The 18,830-nt window shown below is 40.6% G+C and overlaps 1 protein-coding gene across 3 annotated transcripts in view; it reads left to right on the top strand.

Moving 5' to 3' along the window:
- Window positions 1-16,377, top strand: part of ARHGEF9 (Cdc42 guanine nucleotide exchange factor 9) — a 288,918-nt gene extending 272,541 nt beyond the window's left edge. For all 3 annotated transcript variants that reach the window (XM_087813329.1, XM_016216961.2, XM_087813330.1), the window contains one exon: window positions 13,066-16,377. In XM_087813329.1, coding sequence (XP_087669455.1) covers window positions 13,066-13,247 — 182 coding nt within the window. In that variant the 3' untranslated portion in view covers window positions 13,248-16,377. The remainder of the gene's footprint in view (window positions 1-13,065) is intronic.
- Window positions 16,378-18,830: the final 2,453 nt, after the last annotated feature.

Below are 18,830 nucleotides of genomic sequence, written 5' to 3'. Positions count from 1 at the left end.
ACTTTAGAGGATCCGTAGCGTCATCCTTGGGAGGAGGCTGCAGGGAGCAGCCATTACCCAGTGCCCTGATGCCCCAGGTGTGCACTACCCCACCTCTGGGACCCAATGCCCCTGAACAAATGGGCCTCACTTCACGACCCAGTGGGCTGAACTGGTGCCCTGGAAAAACTAACCTGGACATCTTGATGTCCAGTGCGCCTGATCTGCCATACCTCCTTGACCCACCTGTGCTTGACTACCCTGCCGCCTTGATGCACGTGTGCCCAGATGCAGGGAGCTGCTTCCCTGACCTGATGTGCCTGATGCAGTGCCTCTGGATGACTGGCACCACCACCTTGATGTGGCCCCACCCAGCCCTGCCACCCTGACCCAGCACCCCCTGATGCAGGGACTTGCCATGGAGACCTGTTGTGTCTGAACAAGTGCCAGTGGATGACCAGCCCTTCCACCTCACACCTGGCCTCACAAACATGACCCAGTATCCCCAGGCACATATACCAACCTCTGCAACAAGGCACTCCTGACCCAGCATGCTGGGAAGATTTACTGTGCTGCCAACCCACGCCTCCAGATGCTGGGGCCTACCACTGCAACCCATTGTGCCTAACCCAGTGCCATCAGAAGATTGGACACACCTCTGCCATCCAGTGCAAACCATTGCCCCTGTAACCACCCAACCCACCAAGCATCCCAAACTACCGGACTTCTAAAATTGGGAAATAAGTAAACAACCCCCAAATGAAAAAAAGTAGGAATCACTAGAAAAGGTACTAAATTAAATGGAGGCAAGCATTTAGTCAGAAAAAGAACCCAAAGTAATGGTTAAAAGGGTGCTCAACTTAGTGATAACTTCAAGCAACTTAGTGGGAATTATAAGAAACTTAAAAAGAACTACACCAGCATGAAAAAAGAGGTAGAGACCATGAATAAGAATTAATTGGAAATGAAGAATAACATAACTGAAATAAAGAATACCCTGGAAGGAATCAACAGTAGATTAGAAGAAGCTGAGGACCAAATCAGTGAATTAGAAGACAAGGTAGAAAAAACACCCAATCAGAGCAGCAATTGGAAAAAATTAAAAAGCTAAAGGAGAGTTTAAGGGAGCTTTGGGACAACATGAAATGTATCAACATCCACATCATAGGGGTACCAGAAGGACAGCAAAGTGAACAAAGAATAGAAAACTTGTTTGCAGAATTAATGACAGTAAACTTCCCTGGCCTGGTGAAGGAGAAAGTCACACAAGTCAAGGAAACACAGAGAATCCCAATCAAGATGAACACAAAAAGACCCACACCATGGCAAACATTAAAGACAAAGAAAGAATATTAAAGGCAGCAAGAGAGTGATTTACAAAGGAGCTCCAATTGGACTGTCAGCTAATATCTCAATAGAAACACTTCAGGCCAGAAGGGAGTGACATGAAGAATACAAAGTAATGAAAAACATGGTAGTGAATCCAAGACAACTTCATCCAGCAAGGCTATCAGAATTGAAGGAGAAATAAAGAAATTTGAACACAAAAAACAAAATAAAACCAAAGGAGTTTATTACCACCAAACCTGGACTGCAAGAAATGCTAAAGGGACTGTTGTAAGGAGGAGTGGAGAGAGAGAGAGAGGATCACAGGCATAAAGAACAAAAATTGCAACAAATAAGTACCTGTCAATAACAACCTTAGCCATACCTGACTTGGTTCATTGGTTAGTGTCGGCCTATGGAATGAAGGGTCTCAGCTTGAATTCCAGTAAAGGGCATTTACCTCTGTTGTAGGCTTGATCCATAGCCATGGTCATGGTATGTGTGGGAGCCAACCAATTGATTTGTCTCTCTCACATCGATGTTTCCCTCTCTCTCTCTCTCTCTCTCTCCCCCCGCCCCCTTCAAACTCTCTGAAAAGCAATAGAAAGTATATTCTTCAGTGAGGATTAAAATAATAATGATAATAACCTTAAATATCAATGGCTTAAGTGCACCAATCAAAAGACATAGGGTAGCTGAATGGATAAGGAAATATGACCCAAAAATATGCTTTTTACAAGAGACCTACCTCAGAACCAAAAACTCACATAGGATGAAAGTGAAGAGATGAAAAAAACATTTCATGCAAATGGAAATGAAAATGACCCTGGGGTATCAATACTCATATCTGACAGAATTGACTTCAAAATGAAGGCCATAAGAAGAGACAATGAACACCAATTCATAATACTAAAGGGATCAGTACAACAGGAAGATATAACTCCGGTAAACATGCACCCAATATAGGAGCACCCACATATATAATAAAAACCTGCAGGAATTTAAGGGAGAGAACGACAGCAATACAATCATAATAGGAGACTTAAAAACCCCACTGACATCACTGGATAGAACATCTAGGCAAAAAATCAGCAAGGAAGCAGAGACCTTAAATGACACACTAGATCAAATGGATTTAATTGATACTTACAGAATGTTTCACTCCAAATCTGCAGAATATACCTTCATCTCAAGTGTGCACGGGACATTCTCAAAGACCGGCCAAATGTCAGGACACAAACTAAGTCTCTACAAATTCAATAATAATGAAAACATCACACATCTTCTCTGATCACAAAGGCATGAAACTAAAAATCGACTACAATAAAAAACACTAAAAATCATTCAAACACTAAAAATCATTCAATCACATGGAGGCTAAATAGCAAGTTATTAAACAATGAATGGTTTGCCAATGAGAGCAAGGAAGAAACCAAAACTTCCTGGAAACAAAAGAGAATGAACACACAACAACCCAAAATATATGGGACATAGTGAAAGCAGCCCTGAGAGGAAAGTTGATAGCACTATAGGCCTACCTCAAAAAACAAAAACTTCTAATAAACTAACCCTACAACTTAAAGAATTAGAAAGAGAACAGCATAAAAAGCCCAAAGTAGAAGGAAGGAAATAATAAAGGTCAGAGCAGAAATAAATGACATAGAGTCTAAAGAAACAATACTAAAGATCAATGAAACCAAGAGCTGGTCCTTTGAAAAGGTAAACAAGATTGATGAACCTTTAGCCAGACTCATCAAGAAACAAAAGAGAGAGGACCCAAATAAATAAAATCAGAAATGAAAGAAGTGAAGTAACAACTGACACCACAGAAATACAAAGGATTGTAAGAAAACAGTATGAACACCTATATGCCAACAAGCTGGACAGCATATACAAAATGGACAAATTCCTAGTAAAATACAATTTCCAACTCTTAATCAGGAAGAATCAGAAATCCTGAATAGGCTGATAAAAGCTGGCGAAATTGAATCAGTAATAAAATGAAAAAACTTCCAGCAAACAAAAGCCCTGGTCAAGATGGCTACAGAGGGCAATTGTAACAAACATTCAAAGAACTAATACCTGTCATCCTCCAACTATTCCAAAAAATGAAACAGGAGGGAAAATGTCCAAGCTCTTATTACGAGGCCAGCATTATCCTAATTCCAAAAGCAGGAATTAGGAAGACACTACAAAAAAGAGAATTACAGGCCAATATCCCTGATGAACATAGATGCTAAAATACTCAGCAAAATATTAGGAAATCAGATCCACCAATATATTACAAAGATCATACACCATTACCAAGTGGGATTTATTCCAAGGATGCAAAGCTGGTACAATATTCCCAAGTCAATAAATGTGATACATCATATAAACAAATTGAAAGACAAGTATCACATGTTCTTATTAATAGATGCTGATAAAGCATTAGACAAAACCCAAAACCCATTTTTAATAAAAACTCTTTGTAAAGTGGGAATAAGGGATTATACTTCAACATAATAGAGGCCATATATGACAAGCCTACAGTCAACATCATACTCAATGAGCAAAAACTATAAGCATTTCCCCTAAGAAGAGGAACAAAACAGGGATGTTTGCTTTCACCACTCATATTCAACATAGTACTGGAAGTCCTTGCCACAGAAGTCAGACAAGAATAAAAAATAAAATGCATCCAATTTGGAAAGGATGAAGCAAAACTGTCATTCACAAATGATATGATATTGTACATAGAATCTTATAGACTCCACTAAAAATCTACTAGATTTACGAAATTAACTTGGCAATGTAGCAGGATACAAAATCAACACACAGAAATCAATGGCATATTTATGTATCAATAATAAACTCTCAGAGGAGAGGAAACAAGATGGCAGCGTAAGTAACAGATGTTCCCTCCGCCTCCCACAACCACATCAAAATTACAACTAAAATACAGAAGAACCATCACTCAGAACCTCCTGAAATCTAGCGAACAGAAGCCCTACAAGGAGGGAACTGAAGGAGCAACGAGACCGGTAGGAGGGGAAGACACACGGGCAGATCAGGGCTGATTTGCGGAGACACTATCACAGGCTCACACCCGGTGCCGCAGTTTAAACCTGGGAGGAATATCTCGGCAGTGGAGGTTTCCCGGAAAAGTGAGGGGTCCCAGTCACACATCAGGACCCCCAGCCCAGAGCTCCAGGGCAGAGAAGAGATGTCCCCACAACTTCGGGCTGTGAAAAACAGCCAGGCCTGTCCCTGAGAGACACGGAGGCTGCAGGAGTCCCAGGCTTTCCTCTTAAAGGGTCTGCGAATGGACTCACTCAGACACACTCCCTGTGAGCTCCAGCACTGGGCAGCAGCTTGAAAGGAACCTAGGACACTTGGGGAGGAACTAACATGCCTGAAATTGGGGTGAGAGGTGAAGGGGCAGCTTTCCCCCAGACAAGAAGAGCTGGCAGAGGCCATTACTCCTTTGGAGAGTCCTCCCCCCACACAGCCGGCAGGCAGGCACCATAGTTGAATCTCTAGCATCTGACTCACACCTTTCACACCGGCCCAGTGAATCCCGGATACTCTGCCTCTCCCTACTTGCAAGCTCATCTAAGCCATTTCTAATGGCTTTTCTATGCAAGTGGCCTCTCCAGCCTCATGATTAGGACTTTCCTAAAATCTCTCAAATATGCAGCAGCATGCCCCATATGGCTTGATAAGTGGCCCCTGGCCTGGCACTAGTGGCAGCCTGCATTGGTTCATAGCTTGGCCTCTCCTGAACACTGCCAACCCCAGCACAAGTAGCAGCCAACTACGGTTTGCTGTGTAGCTCATACTGGGTGGCCCTGGGCAAGACACTGGCAGAGGCTGACTTTGCACCTCCCAGGAGGCCCCAGAAACAGTGCACCTGGTGGTCAAACTCAACCACACTGGATTACAACCCTACCACATCCATGAGTGACACACTCAAGGGACGTACTTGGTGAACACCAAAGCTCCACTGAAGTAAATCCTGCTCCATAGGGGTGTCTCCAGCACAGCAGCTCTTTGGCTGTAGTTGCGGCTGATTGGCCTGGGGGTCAATTCTTCCCAGTGATGCCAATAGCAGCCAAGGCTCAACTACAAGTCAGAGTATACAGCCCACACAGGGGAGCACCTAGAAGGCCCAGCTCAGGTGACTGGGGAGGCTGAGCGACTAAACCCTACAGGACATCTACTACACAAAGCCACTCTACAAATTACAGGAGACATAACAGCTCTATCTAATACATAGAAACAAACTCCTGGAAGCAGCCAAAATGTGGAGGCAAAGAAACATGTCACAAAGGAAAGAACAGAAGAAATCTCTAGAAATGGAATTAAATGAAATAGAACCAAGCAAGCTACTAGATACAGAGTTCAGAATTATGCTTAAAAGGATACTCAAGCATATTAGTAAGAGTACTACAAAAACAACTGAGACCATTGATGACATAATAAAGTATCAATTTGAAATGAAGGCTACATGAACTGAAATGAAGAATAATTTACAGGGAATCAACAGTAGAGTAGAGGACACTGAGAATGAAATTAGCAATTTGGAACATGAGGAAACAAAAGACACTCGACCAGAAAAGCACAAAGAAAAAAGAATCCAGAAATAGGAAGATAGTATAAGGAGCTTCTGGGACAACTTCAAGCGTTCCAACATCTGTATTATTGGGGTACCAGAAGAAGAAGAAAGAGAGCAAGAAATTGAAAACCTATTTGAAAAAATAATTACAGAAAATTTCTCTTACCAAAGGAAAGAAATAGACTTACAAATCCAGGAAGCGTAGAGGGTCCCAAACAAGAGGAACCCAAAGAAGCCCACAGCAAGACATCATAATTGAAATGCCAAAGATTAAAGACAAAGAGAGAATCTTAAAAGCAGCAAGAGAAAAGCAGTTAGTTACCTACAAGGGAGCACCCATACGACTGTCAGCTGATTTCTCAACAGAAACTTTGCAGGCCAAAAAGGAGTAGCAAGAAATACTCAAAGTGATGAAAAACAAGCAACTACAACCAAGATTGCTCTACCCAGCAAAGCTATCATTTAGAATTGAAGGTCAGATAAAGAGCTTCGCAGATAAGAAAAAGCTATAGGAGTTCATCACCACCAGATCAACACTACAGGAAATGTTGAAGGGTCTTCTTTAAGAAGAAACTAATGAACAAATGAATCTGATGAACTAAATAGATACAAAGACATTGATGCAAGCAACGGGTGATCATATTTCAGAGGAAAGAAGGAAGGGGGTGGAGGATGAGAAGAGATTAACCAAAGAAGTTATATGCATATATGCATAACCCAGGGACACAGTCAGTAATGGGGTGAAGGCCTTGGGAGGGGGTGGGAGTGAGGTTGAGGGGGTCAGTTAGGGGGGGGAAATGGGACACCTGTAATACTTTCAACAATAAAGATAAATTAAAAATAAAAATAAATAAATAATGAACTCTCAGAAAGAGAAATGAAAAAAAACTCCCATTTACCATTGCAAAAAAAAAAAAAAAAAAGTTAAGATACTTAGGAATAAACTTAACCAAGTAGGTAAAACACTTGTACTTGGGAAACTGCAGAACGTTCAAAAAACAGTGGAAAATATAAACAAGTGGAAGAATATACCGTGTTCATGGATTGGTAGAACTAAGGAATCATTAAAATGTCCATATTACCCAAAGCAATGTGTAGATTCAATGCAATCCCTATTCAAATACCAATGGCTTATTTTACAAATACTCCAAAAAATTTTATGGATACAAAAAAGACCCTGAATAGCCGCAGCAATCTCAAGAACAAAGAACAAAGTTGGAGGGATAACAATACTGGGTATCAAATTATAGTATAATGCCACTGTATTGGCACAAGAACAAGCATATAGATCAGTGGAACAGAACAGACAACCCAGAAATTGACCCAAACCATTATGTTCAATTAGTACTTGACAAAGGAGGCAAGAACATACAGTAGAATAAAGACAGTCTGTTCCATAAATGGTGTTGGGGAAATTGGACAGGTACATGCATAAAAATGAAACTAAGCCATCAACTTAGACCATACACAAGAATAAACTCAAAATAGATAAAAGACTTAAATGTAAGTCATGAAACCATTCAAGTCTTACAAGAAAATGTAGGCAGCAAAATCTAAGACATCTCACATAGCAGAATTTTCACCAATACATCACCTAGTGCAAGAGAAATGAAAAAGTAAACAAATGGGACTACATCAAAGTAAAAAGCCTCTGCATAACAAAAGAAACCATCCTCAAAATGAAAATGGAACCCACTGTAAGGGAGAATGTATTTGCCAATGAAATATCTGATAAGGGGTTAATTTCTTAAATATATAAAGTACTTATGCAAGTCAACAAAAGGAAGACAAACAATCCAATTACACAATCAGCAGAGGAACTGAATAGGCACTTCTCTAAAGAGGACATACAGATTGTCAAGAAACATGTGAAAAAATGCTCAAGTTCACTAATCATCAGAGAGATGCAAAACATCAATGAAACATCAATGAGGTACCACCTCACACCAGCCAGAATGACTCCTATCAGTAAATCAACAAACAACAAGTGCTGGTGAGGATGTGGAGAAAAGGGAACCCTAGTCCACTGCTGGTGGGAATGCAGACTGGTGCAGCCACTATGGAAAACCATGTGTAGTTTCATCAAAACATTAAAAATGTAACTGCCATTTGACCCAGTAGTCCTATTTCTAGGAATACATCCTAAGAATCCTGAAACTCCAATCAGAAAAAATATGTGCCCATTTATGTTCTTAGCAGAATTATTTACATTAGCTAAGATCTCTAAACAGCCCAAGTGCCCTTCAGTAGATGAGAGAATAAATAGCTGTAGTACACTATGGAATACTATGCAGCTATAAAAAATACGATGTTTACCTTTTGATACAGCATGGAGGGACCTAGAGATTACGATGGTAAGCGAAATAAGCCAGTCAAAGAAACAAATTATCACATGATATGGCTTATATGTAGAATCTAATGAACACAATAAACTGATGAATAAAGCAGAATCAGAATCATGGAAACATGAAACAGACTGACGAATCTTAGAGGAAAGGGGGAGTGGGGTGGGAAGAGATTAACCATGTTTATATGCTTATATGCATTGCCCATAAACACAGACAGTACCGTGGTGAAGGCCTGGGGGGAGGGGTAGGAACTGGTTGGTGGGGGACAAAGGGGAAAAAGAGAGTGACATTTGTATTACTCGAAACAATAAAGATATAAAAAATAGCAATCGCATATCTCACAGATCTACAAATACTGCATAAATTATAAGGGACCAGAAATAACCCTGAATAGTGTCAGTAATCTTGAGAAAGTAGACCAAAGTTGGAGGTATCACATTACCTGTTAACAAACTATAATACAAGGCCATAGTAATCAAAACAGAATGGTATTGGCACAAGAACAAGTATATAGAACAATGGAACAGAATAGAGAACACAGTAATAAACCCACAACTTTATGGTCAAATAATATTTTACAAAGGAGGCAAAGCATTCAACAGGGTAAAGAAAGTCTTTTCAGTAAGTGGTGTTGGGAAAATTGGACAAACACATGAAAAGAAAAAAAAAGAAAAGAAACTTACACCACACACAAGAATAAACTCAAAATGGATTAAAGACTTATATGTAAGTTGCAAAACCATAAAAATCCTAGAAGAAAACACAGTCAGTAAAATCTCAGACATTTCTCATTGCAGTTTTTTTTCCTGATATATCTTCTCCAGCAAGGGAAACAAAGGAAAAAATAAACAAACGGGACTTTTGCTAACTAAAAAGCTTTTGCACAACAAAAGAAACCAACAAAATGAAAAGGGAACCAAGCCATTGACTGGGAGAAAGTATTTGCAAATGATGCATCTGATAAAGGATTAATTTCCAAAATATGTAAGAACTTAAACAATTCAACACCAAGACAAACAACCCAAATAAAAATGGCCAAAGGACCTGAATAGACACTTCTCCAAAGAGGACATTCAAATGGCCAATAGAGCCTGGCCGAGCGTGGCTCAGCGGTTGAGCGTCGACCTGGGATCCAGGAGATCGGGGTTTGATTCCCCGTCAGGGCACATGCCCAGGTTGCGGGCTCGATCATTGACTTTCTCATCATTGATGTTTCTTTCTGTCTCTCCCTCTCCTTTCCTCTCTCTGAAATCAATAAAGATGTATTTAAAAAAAAAAAAACAACAAAAAACAAACAAACAAATGGCCAATAGACATCTGAAAAAATGCTCAATGTCACTAACCATCAGAGAGATGCAAATTAAAAGCACTATGTAATATCACCTCACCACTGTCAGAATGGCTATCATCAGTAAATCTACAAGCAACAATTGCTGACAAGGATGTGGTGAAAAGGGAACCCTGGTGCACTGTTGGTGAGAATGCAGACTGGTGCAGCCACTGTGGAAAACAGTATGGAATTAACTCAAAAAATTAAAAATGAAACTGCCTTTTAACCAAGCAATTCTATTTCTGGAAATATATCCGCAGAAACCCGAGACACTAATGGAAAAGTATATTTTCACCCTGTGTTCATTGCAGTGTTATTTACAATAGCCAAGATCTGCAAACAGCCAAAGTGCCCATCAGATGAGTGGATAAAAAAAATCTGTGGTACATTTACTCAGTTGTATACTACTCAGTTGTAAAAAAGAATGAAATCTTGTCTTTTGGGACAGCATGGATTGACCTAGAGATTATTATGGTAAGTGGAATAAGCCAGTCAGAGACAAATCCATGTGATTGCACTTATATGTGAAATCTAATGAACAAAATAAATTGACAAACAACATAGGAATAGAGGCATAGATACATGGAATAGACTGACAGCTGTCAAAAGGGATGGGGTTGGGGGCTTGGTGAAAGAAGATGAAGGTATTAAGCAAAAGAACATATATATATAACACATTGACACAGACAACAGTGTGGTGATAGCCAGAGGGAAAGGTAGGTGGGTGTATATAGAGGTGGGAAAAGCAGGGAAAGATAAATGGAATTGATAGAGACTTTGCTTTGGGCAATGGATGCATGATACAGTGTGCAGATGATGTTTTGTTGAGTTGTACACTTGAAACCTGTATCATTTTGTGAACCAATGTCACCCGAGTAAATTCAATTAAAATGATTTAAGAAACAGAATAAAACACAAGACAGAGACTGGAAGAAAATATTTGCAAAAGACATAGCTGGTAAAAGACTTGTATCCAAAAATGTAGAAAGAATTCTTAAAATGATCAACAATAAAAAATTCTTAACCTAAAAATAAAAGACCAATACTGAACTGGTGGACACTTGACATCATGCATTTGTGAAAAGTCATAGAACTATACAACATGAAGTGTCAGTCCTAATGTAAACTGTAGACTAGTTAATAATAATGTTGGGCCTACAAAAAAACATAGGGGAAATACTGAATGACATTGGTCTTGGCAACAAGTTTTTGAATATGATATCAAAAGCACAGGCAACAGAAACAAAAATAAACAAGTGGGACTACATTAAACCCCAACGCTTTTGCACAGCAAAAGCAGCAATTAACACAATGAAAAGGCAACCTATGGAAAAGGAAAAAAAAAATTTGCAAACTATATATCTGATAAGGAATTAATATTCAAAATATATAAGCAACTCATATAACTCAATAGCAAAAAAATACCTAGTAGTCCAGTTAAAAAATAGATGCAGTACCTGAATAGACTTTTCCAAAGAAGACATACAGATGGCCAGCAGATACATAAAAAGTTGCTTAACATCACTAATCATCAGAGAAGTGCAAATCATAATCACAATGAGATATTGTCTCATGTCTGTTATAAAAAAGACGAGATAACAAGTGCTGGTGAGGATGTGGAGAAAAGGGAACCCTTGTTCACTATTGATGAGGATGTAAATTGGTGAGGCACAGTGGAAACAGTGTGGAGGGTCATAAAAAAAAATTAGACATACTACCTGATACAGCAATCCCACTTATGAGTATACATGGGAAGGAAATGAAATTAGAAACTTGAAGTGATATCTGCACTGCCATATGTTCATCACAATATTATCCTCAATAACTAAGATATGGCAACAACCTACGTGTCCTCCAGTGGATGAATGAATGAAATAAATGTGGTATATCATGTGTGTATGCACACACACACACATACAATGGAATATTATTCAGCCATAAAAGGAGAGAAATCCTGTCTTATTGAAATATAGATGGACTTTGAGGGCATTGTTTTGTGTGAAATAAGTCAGATAGTAAAACAAATACTCTATGATCTCACTTACTTTTGGAATCTATAAAAAGCAAACTTATAGAAACTGAAAATAAATTGGTAGTTGCCAGAGGCTGGGGTTTGGGGAAGTGGGGATATGTTGTTCAAAAGGCACAAACTTCCAGTTATAACATATAGTTCTGGGAATATAATGTACACTATGGTAACTATAGTTAACAATACTTGTATACTTGAGAGTTGCTAAAAGAGTAGTTTTTAAATACTCTTATCACAAAGAAAGGTAATTATGTGAGGTGATGGATGTGCTACCTAACCTTATTGTGGTAATCATTTCTCAATATATATGTGTGTCAAATATCATGTTTCACACCTTAAAATTACACAATGTTGTTTGCCAGTTATATTTCAACAAGGCTGGAAAATAAAATTAAGAACAAAAACAAATAGAAAAATACTGACTTTTAGACTAGAACCAGTTCCTTCCCACTGAAGTGCCAATGGCTGATAGTGAGCTAATATGATACTGCTTCCAGGATAATGGGAATAAGTCATCAAACAAAGGCAAACAAATAAGCTCAGACACTGGCCAGCAGATAAGTAAGGTATGGGGAAACAGTAGAGAGGTCTTCCTTGCATTCCGAATCAGATGCTGTATATCTCAGCCTATTCTATTCTGAGTATAAATTAGGATTAAACTTTAAGTTTAAGCCCCCTGGTTCTGAGAATTCTTCATTTAAGTGGATTTTGCTTTGATGATTGAAAATCCCCCTAATGAATGTTGAGAAATTGAAGTGTTCCATTTGAAATGTCATAAATATATCCCACATCTTCCTTGTGTTCCATTAATCATATTTTCTGCTGGTGAGTTTGCTTATTCCCTCTACTACCAATGTCACTTCCCTATTAAATACAGTTTCATTATTTTCAACCTGGCATAGAACACTGGATCACTTATACCTTAGCTTTTAGAAAAATATTTCCCCCCCCCTAAACACCTACCTTGAAGTCACTAGTTTTTACCAGGCTCTTTTGATGCTTCCAGGGGGAGTGGAGGAGGGAAAATATATTGTTTGATAGTAAATGGTTATTGTTGGGTTATTTAAAGCACCAAACCCTGCATAATAGATTATGGTCTCTTAGAGCTCTGAACTGAGAAGTCAAAGAATGTGGGTCCTAGCCCTTGCTTTGCTACCTTAGGTATGACATTTCCCTCCAGGTCTCAGTGTCTTCATCTGTAAAATGGCTGATAGCAACATCTCAAATTTCTCAGTAATGCTGTGTAGATGGCAAAGTGTGTGTTGTTGCAGTAATCACCACACCATTCCAAAATCTGTTAAGGAATGTAAATCTTCCCTTGGTGATTTTCAATTCCAGTTCACACTCTCTAAAATAGACTGTTTTGAAATGTGTGGCATAGTGGTCAATGGGTAATTTGAGAAGCCCCTTGCTACTTAACTTATACCCTTTCCCTTTGATCTTTCATCTACTCTAGGTGTCAACTCTGCCCGCTCAGTTCCTCCTTCCTACCCACCACCGCAGGACCCATTAAACCAGGGCCAGTACCTGGTCCCAGATGGCATCGCTCAGTCACAGGTCTTTGAGTTCACCGAACCCAAGCGCAGCCAGTCACCATTCTGGCAAAACTTCAGCAGGTTAACCCCCTTCAAAAAATAATACCTACAGGGAGGCAAGATAATTTTAAAATAAAGTAAATAAAATTATATTTATAGATGGACCTTTTTTCGGAGAAGCACTGTTGAAATTTATAAATATATATATGTATATATACATATACATATATACACACACACACACACACACACACACACAGACCCTTGAGTGTATACACACACACACACACACACACACACACACACACATACACACAGAAGGACCAAAAACGTTTTCTGTTCTTTGGGGGAAGTGAAATCTATAGTTGGTCGGAAGAGGTACCAATGACTTCCAAATGTGTGATCCCTTCTTAAAAGTTTTTTGTTGTTCTTACTCTGTCTCCTTCCCCTTTACTTTCAGAAATTGACATTTCTGTTTGTTTCTTTTCTTGTTGAGATAATCTCTTTACTCTCCTGTGAATGATTCATTGACTTGTCATTATTACCATAGATGTGTTTATATTGGTTTTTTTTTTCCTTTCCTGATGATACTGATGCTGATAACTTTTGAATCTAATTTAATGTGATGGGGTTTGGGAGTTTAGAATGTTTTTCCCTTTTACTTCTTACTAGGTAAAGGGAGGGTCCCCTTTCTCCTCTCCCACAGCTGACCATCTATCTGCGAATGTTTCTGCAGCCTTGCAGTTGCCCCAACAGCCTTTTCCTGCATCTTCTGTTCTCAGTTGTGCGAGTCTGGATGTGCTCTGTTGTGCCCTGTGACATAACTACTCAATATTTCTATTGCTTTTGCTGTGTTTTAGGTATTGTAGAGGGATCGAAACCAAACAGAAGCAAGGGTGTGTCAGAGTATAATAATGCTGGAGAGGACTTCTGTTCAGGGAACATTCTGCATTTGGGCTGTTTCTTCTCCTAGCACTGAGATTTCCCATGTTGTAGCACTGCTGAGTCATGACAGTTTTGTATCTGGGATTTAGTTTCACAAATTATTCTGTTCTTCAGGATGCTTTGGTTATGGTTTTCCTTCTAAGCCTGTCCCTCTCCTAACCTAAAAGATCTGAACTGGAAGCAAACAGGCTGAAACTCTGCCTCTTGTGGCAGGTATTCAACTGCCTCCAGTACCAAGTAGATTTAAGAAAGGGCTCCCCACTGCAATCAATTTGAGGGTCTGGTTGTCCCTGTTTCCTTTTGCAGATTGTTTAGGCAGCATTGATAGGAGTCTATGAAGGGGTAAAGACAGAGTCTACCCTACCTGACCAAGATCAGCTGCCTTTAAATTATTTACCTAGGCAAGACCCAAGGCTGACAGCAACCTCTTATGGGAAAAAACAGTGATGGGTATGTAAACAGAAAGTCTTGGCCCAAGATATGTACCTGCAGTTACCATCATTCAAGTTATTTGAGGCTTCCCTCAGATTGCATGGACAATCTTCCATGGCCCTTTTCTTCCTCCTTCCTGTCTTTCTTCTTTCTCCTGCTCTACTGGCACAGGAGAATTGCTGGCATTGCCATAGTTAAAGCACTTCTGGCACTTGAAGAGCGCCCCATTTCCAACATTGTCCCATCTCAGGACATTTGAAGCAAGTAAGTAAGGATCCCAGGGGGACTTTTCCCTATGGAGAAAGGATCTGAGACAAAGATCCTATGCTTAGGCTCATTTTTTTGGCAGGATTTACACTTGGGTAAAACTAACTTCTCCCACAAAGAATTCCCTGTGGGTACAGGAGTATTTGATTCTGCTCTCCACATGGCCCTTTGGGTGGATAGACATTGAACAGCAAGAACAATGGAATATAAAAGAGTGAGGATTGACCTTGCTATGGAGAACCACTCTAGTGAGGAATCTAGAGGTTGTAAGTCTGTTTGGGACCCCATGGGAGACTTCATCATGAAAGGATCTTAGCTTACTGAGCAGCAGCCATGGCTGCATGGGGCCCTCAGCATAGCTGGCTTGATTGTTGCTCTATGTCTCCTAACCCAGACCAGGCCCTGCCCAGCCTAGGAATGTTTCTTCTGTGGGAATCAAATTACAAGCTGTTTCAGCCTCCATTCTACCACACCCAAATCAGACCTGTGGAATGAGTGCGAAGATAAGCTTGATCTGGGCAGAGGGCTGGGGCTCAGGACTAACCACCACAGCTCAGTACATGACCCAGCTACTTAAAAACCCCCTTGACAAGGAACCTGGTACCCAGTGCATAAGATAAAATAGCCTCCCTGGCAAACAAACTGTGTTTCAATGGCTGGGTAGGCCTCCCTTGAATTTATATTCTTTCCTACTTGCCATTCCTCCCCACTAGGCTTGGCATTGACATGTTTCTCCGGGGCCTTGGATCCCATCCAAGAGGGGATACTTAGACAAGTCTCTGGACCTACAACATCTCTTGGCCAAGCCCCCTTGTCCCTGTGCTCCCCTGGGCCTGTACCCAGAGCTCCAGGATCAAAGATATCACCTCTCACTACCCCCTCTCATTCACCTATTTCTCACCCATCCAACCCACTGGCCTCATCAGATGCCAATAACTTGTGAAAACAAGAAATAAGTTATCCCTTGGTTGTAGTGTTCCCCCAACCTATGGCAGCAAATCAAACCAGTGGCCAGCAGCCCCATGGGGAGTCCCATTATCTGGGCTCATGGTCTAATCTTATTCTGTGTCCTCACAGCAGTGCTATCCCTAAGAACTCTGTAAATCTTTGTTTCTGCATGGCCCTGAGCTCCCCTATTCTCAACTCAATGAGGCCTGGATTTGCTCTTCAAAAGGCTTTGCTATTGTGTTCTATGGGCCCTGCTGTGGGATGGTCCCCTCACACAGAAACTCAACTTCTCTTTCTATCTCCCTCTCCCCCATCCTCTCTATGTGTATATCTCTAATGGATTTATAAGAACAGCAACAAGAGAGTTCTAACAATTCTAGTGTAAAGCCAAATAGTGATCTTTTAGTGCTTTGGGGATGGGGTGGGCTGGGGTGGTTGGACGGGCAACAGTGATTTTGATTACCCCTGCTGCTCTGCATTTGCCAGTTTATTTTGTTTCTTCTATCTGACTGTTTGACCCTGTCAAACAAGTGTCAACGTTGTGTGTTTAAAAAAATGTTTAACAACAAAAATACGATGTTGTAATGACACAGAGCCTTATGAAAATATTTATGGAGTTCAATAAAAGAAGTAAAAAGACACCTCAGGCATAGCTCTCGTGCCATTTTTGTGTGTAAATATGTGTGTTTGTTTTCCAATTACAAAATAAAGGGAATTTACCTGGTGGTGGACAGCTAACCCCAACCTGTTCTCGGTCTGTCAGCTCTGCTGTACCATTGACAGGCATTCCATGGGCTGTGACCTCCCATGTTCTTTCTGGAAGAGTTGGTCACAAGAATCAAATTTGATCCTATAACAGGTCACTTCAAGTGTCTTTATGGATGGGACTGCCCTTCAGGTTATATGGCTCTTGGACTAGACTTGAAAGCCTATTTCTGACCTTGCTCCTTTTCCTTGTAGCTGCAAGTTTAGTATCTGCCTTGGGCACTCATGGAAGCATAAAAGTTGTTTTATAGACCCAGCCAGAGATCATATCAGTTAGGAATCCCCTACCCCCAGTTCTTTCCTAATGCTTCCTAGTCTGTCTCCTCAGAGGTAGATACATTCCTTATTCATCCCTCAAAGTGGGTGGAGTGACAATATTGTTTCTTTCATCATGGTGTTACCTAGATATACATAGAAGCTCCTTGCTGCCCACAGGCTCCCAAGTGCTGTCTTATTCTGCCTATCAGAGGCACCATAGTCGGTCTGTCTGTTCTGGCACTGCCTCACCTGCCTTTCTTGAGAGCAGCTAAACACTGACCCTAATACAGCACTTATTTACTGAAAGGGGTTAGGGTGTAAGCCCTGTATGCCTAGGCCTTGGGGATGTCCCTCTCCCCCAGGATTTGGAGAAAGTGATAATTAAGCCATCTCCTTCAGTAACCATTTACCCTTTTATCATTTCTTGGTTCTCTCTTCATTTAACCTCTTTCTCTACTGCCCCTACCCTTTCTCTTTCCCATGGGGGTCTGCCTTTTCTCTCCTCCGAACTTAAAAGGCTCAATTCTCAGCAGCTAGCTTCCCCAGCTACCTGACTTGAATCTCAATTACCTCCTGCAGAGAAAGAGGACTTCACCTGGTCTTAGTGCTCCCTGATTACCTTCTGAGGATCCTGCAGTACAGACTGGGGAGATAAATGGTGGGGGTCTTACACTCCTGGATGCAGCTGATTCTTTCCTAAGGTACCTAAAATCAAATACATCTCATCACCAGAAGAATTATTTATGAAAGCCCCATATGGTCTACATGATAAATCCATATTCTTTATTACAGTAAAGGATGGCTGTACTGCTTACAAACGTATTTGCTAAGAGCATTTATCTACTTCCTGCCCTCAGTTTTATTCACTGATGAGCGTGCTGCTATATTCATTGATGGACATGCCACTTGCTTCTCTAAGTAATAAGTCTCCCATTTGCTTTGCTTAATTACTAAGTTTTTCCCCTTGACTGTCAGAAGAGATGTCTCTGAAGTATCATTTTCAGAGACCTTCAAAAGGGGAGGGCCACAGGGCCTTAACCAATTTCAAGGTCATTATGTTGAGAATGATGGCTTCTTGTTTTATTTTCCTCAAGATTTTCTGGGAGGCTCAAGGGTGAGGAGAGATGTCTTTGTGGTGTTTCCAGGTGGCCAGATCTATAATGGAAAGAGGATACTCATCCCAGCTTCCAGGAAAGGCCTCTTTCTAAACAAGTCATCCTGACCTATCTTTATCCTGAGAAGGCTCCCACCAGGTCTGATAGAAGAAGCTTATGGCTTGTCTAAATACAATTCCTACTATTTTAAATGACCTTACATATAATGGTTTCCTTTACTCTTTATGGTAACTATTTGGCAAAGGTGGTTGTTAACCACATTTCACACTGGAGAAGCCACGGGCTCATTTAAAGTGACCAAAGTTACCAGGCTTGTGAGTATTCTTCACCTATTCCCCACTCCCATTCAAACTGATCTCAGCTGCTTAGTCTCAGAGTATTCCCGAAGGTGGCACTGGTTGGGATGGGGGGAGAAGCAAGAATATATACTGAGTTGATTCTAACATGTGAATGAGTGTCACTCCTTATATGCTCCTTGTGGGCTCTATTTCTTAAGTTTTCTAACCTAGGCCTCCAGCAGTTGACCAAAGCCATATGGACACTTGTCTCTAATACAAAGAACAAGTGTGAGGAAGACCATGGTTTCTGCTGTGAGCTTAGGCTTACTTCAGTGTTTCAGTCATAAAGGTCACCACTGCATAACTTGGCCCAATTAGCTTTTGGACCCTTTGGGATTTCCTTCTTTATTCTGATCTGCTCGCCCTTGGGTCCAAGAAGCTTCTGTTCAGGCCAGAATATGGGACTGATGATGTAAATCTTGCTTGCCAGGCCTTTACCTGCCAAGTCACAAATAACTATATGAGACTTCCCTGCATTTCCTAAAGTTCCACCACCTTCAAGACAACAGTTCAGCCTGGCCATAGTTTGATACGACTAGCTGGGTTTGCAATACAGTTGAGGAGTGACATTTGTAGGTAAAATTCATGTCCCTTGGAAGCACACTGGTTCCATCTCTC

Source organism: Miniopterus natalensis, chromosome X, assembly GCF_054644295.1.
Source record: "Miniopterus natalensis isolate mMinNat1 chromosome X, mMinNat1.hap1, whole genome shotgun sequence".
Lineage (NCBI taxonomy): Eukaryota > Metazoa > Chordata > Mammalia > Chiroptera > Miniopteridae > Miniopterus > Miniopterus natalensis.
Note: the sequence above shows the minus strand (reverse complement) of the source record. Positions and strands in the feature narration are given on the sequence as shown.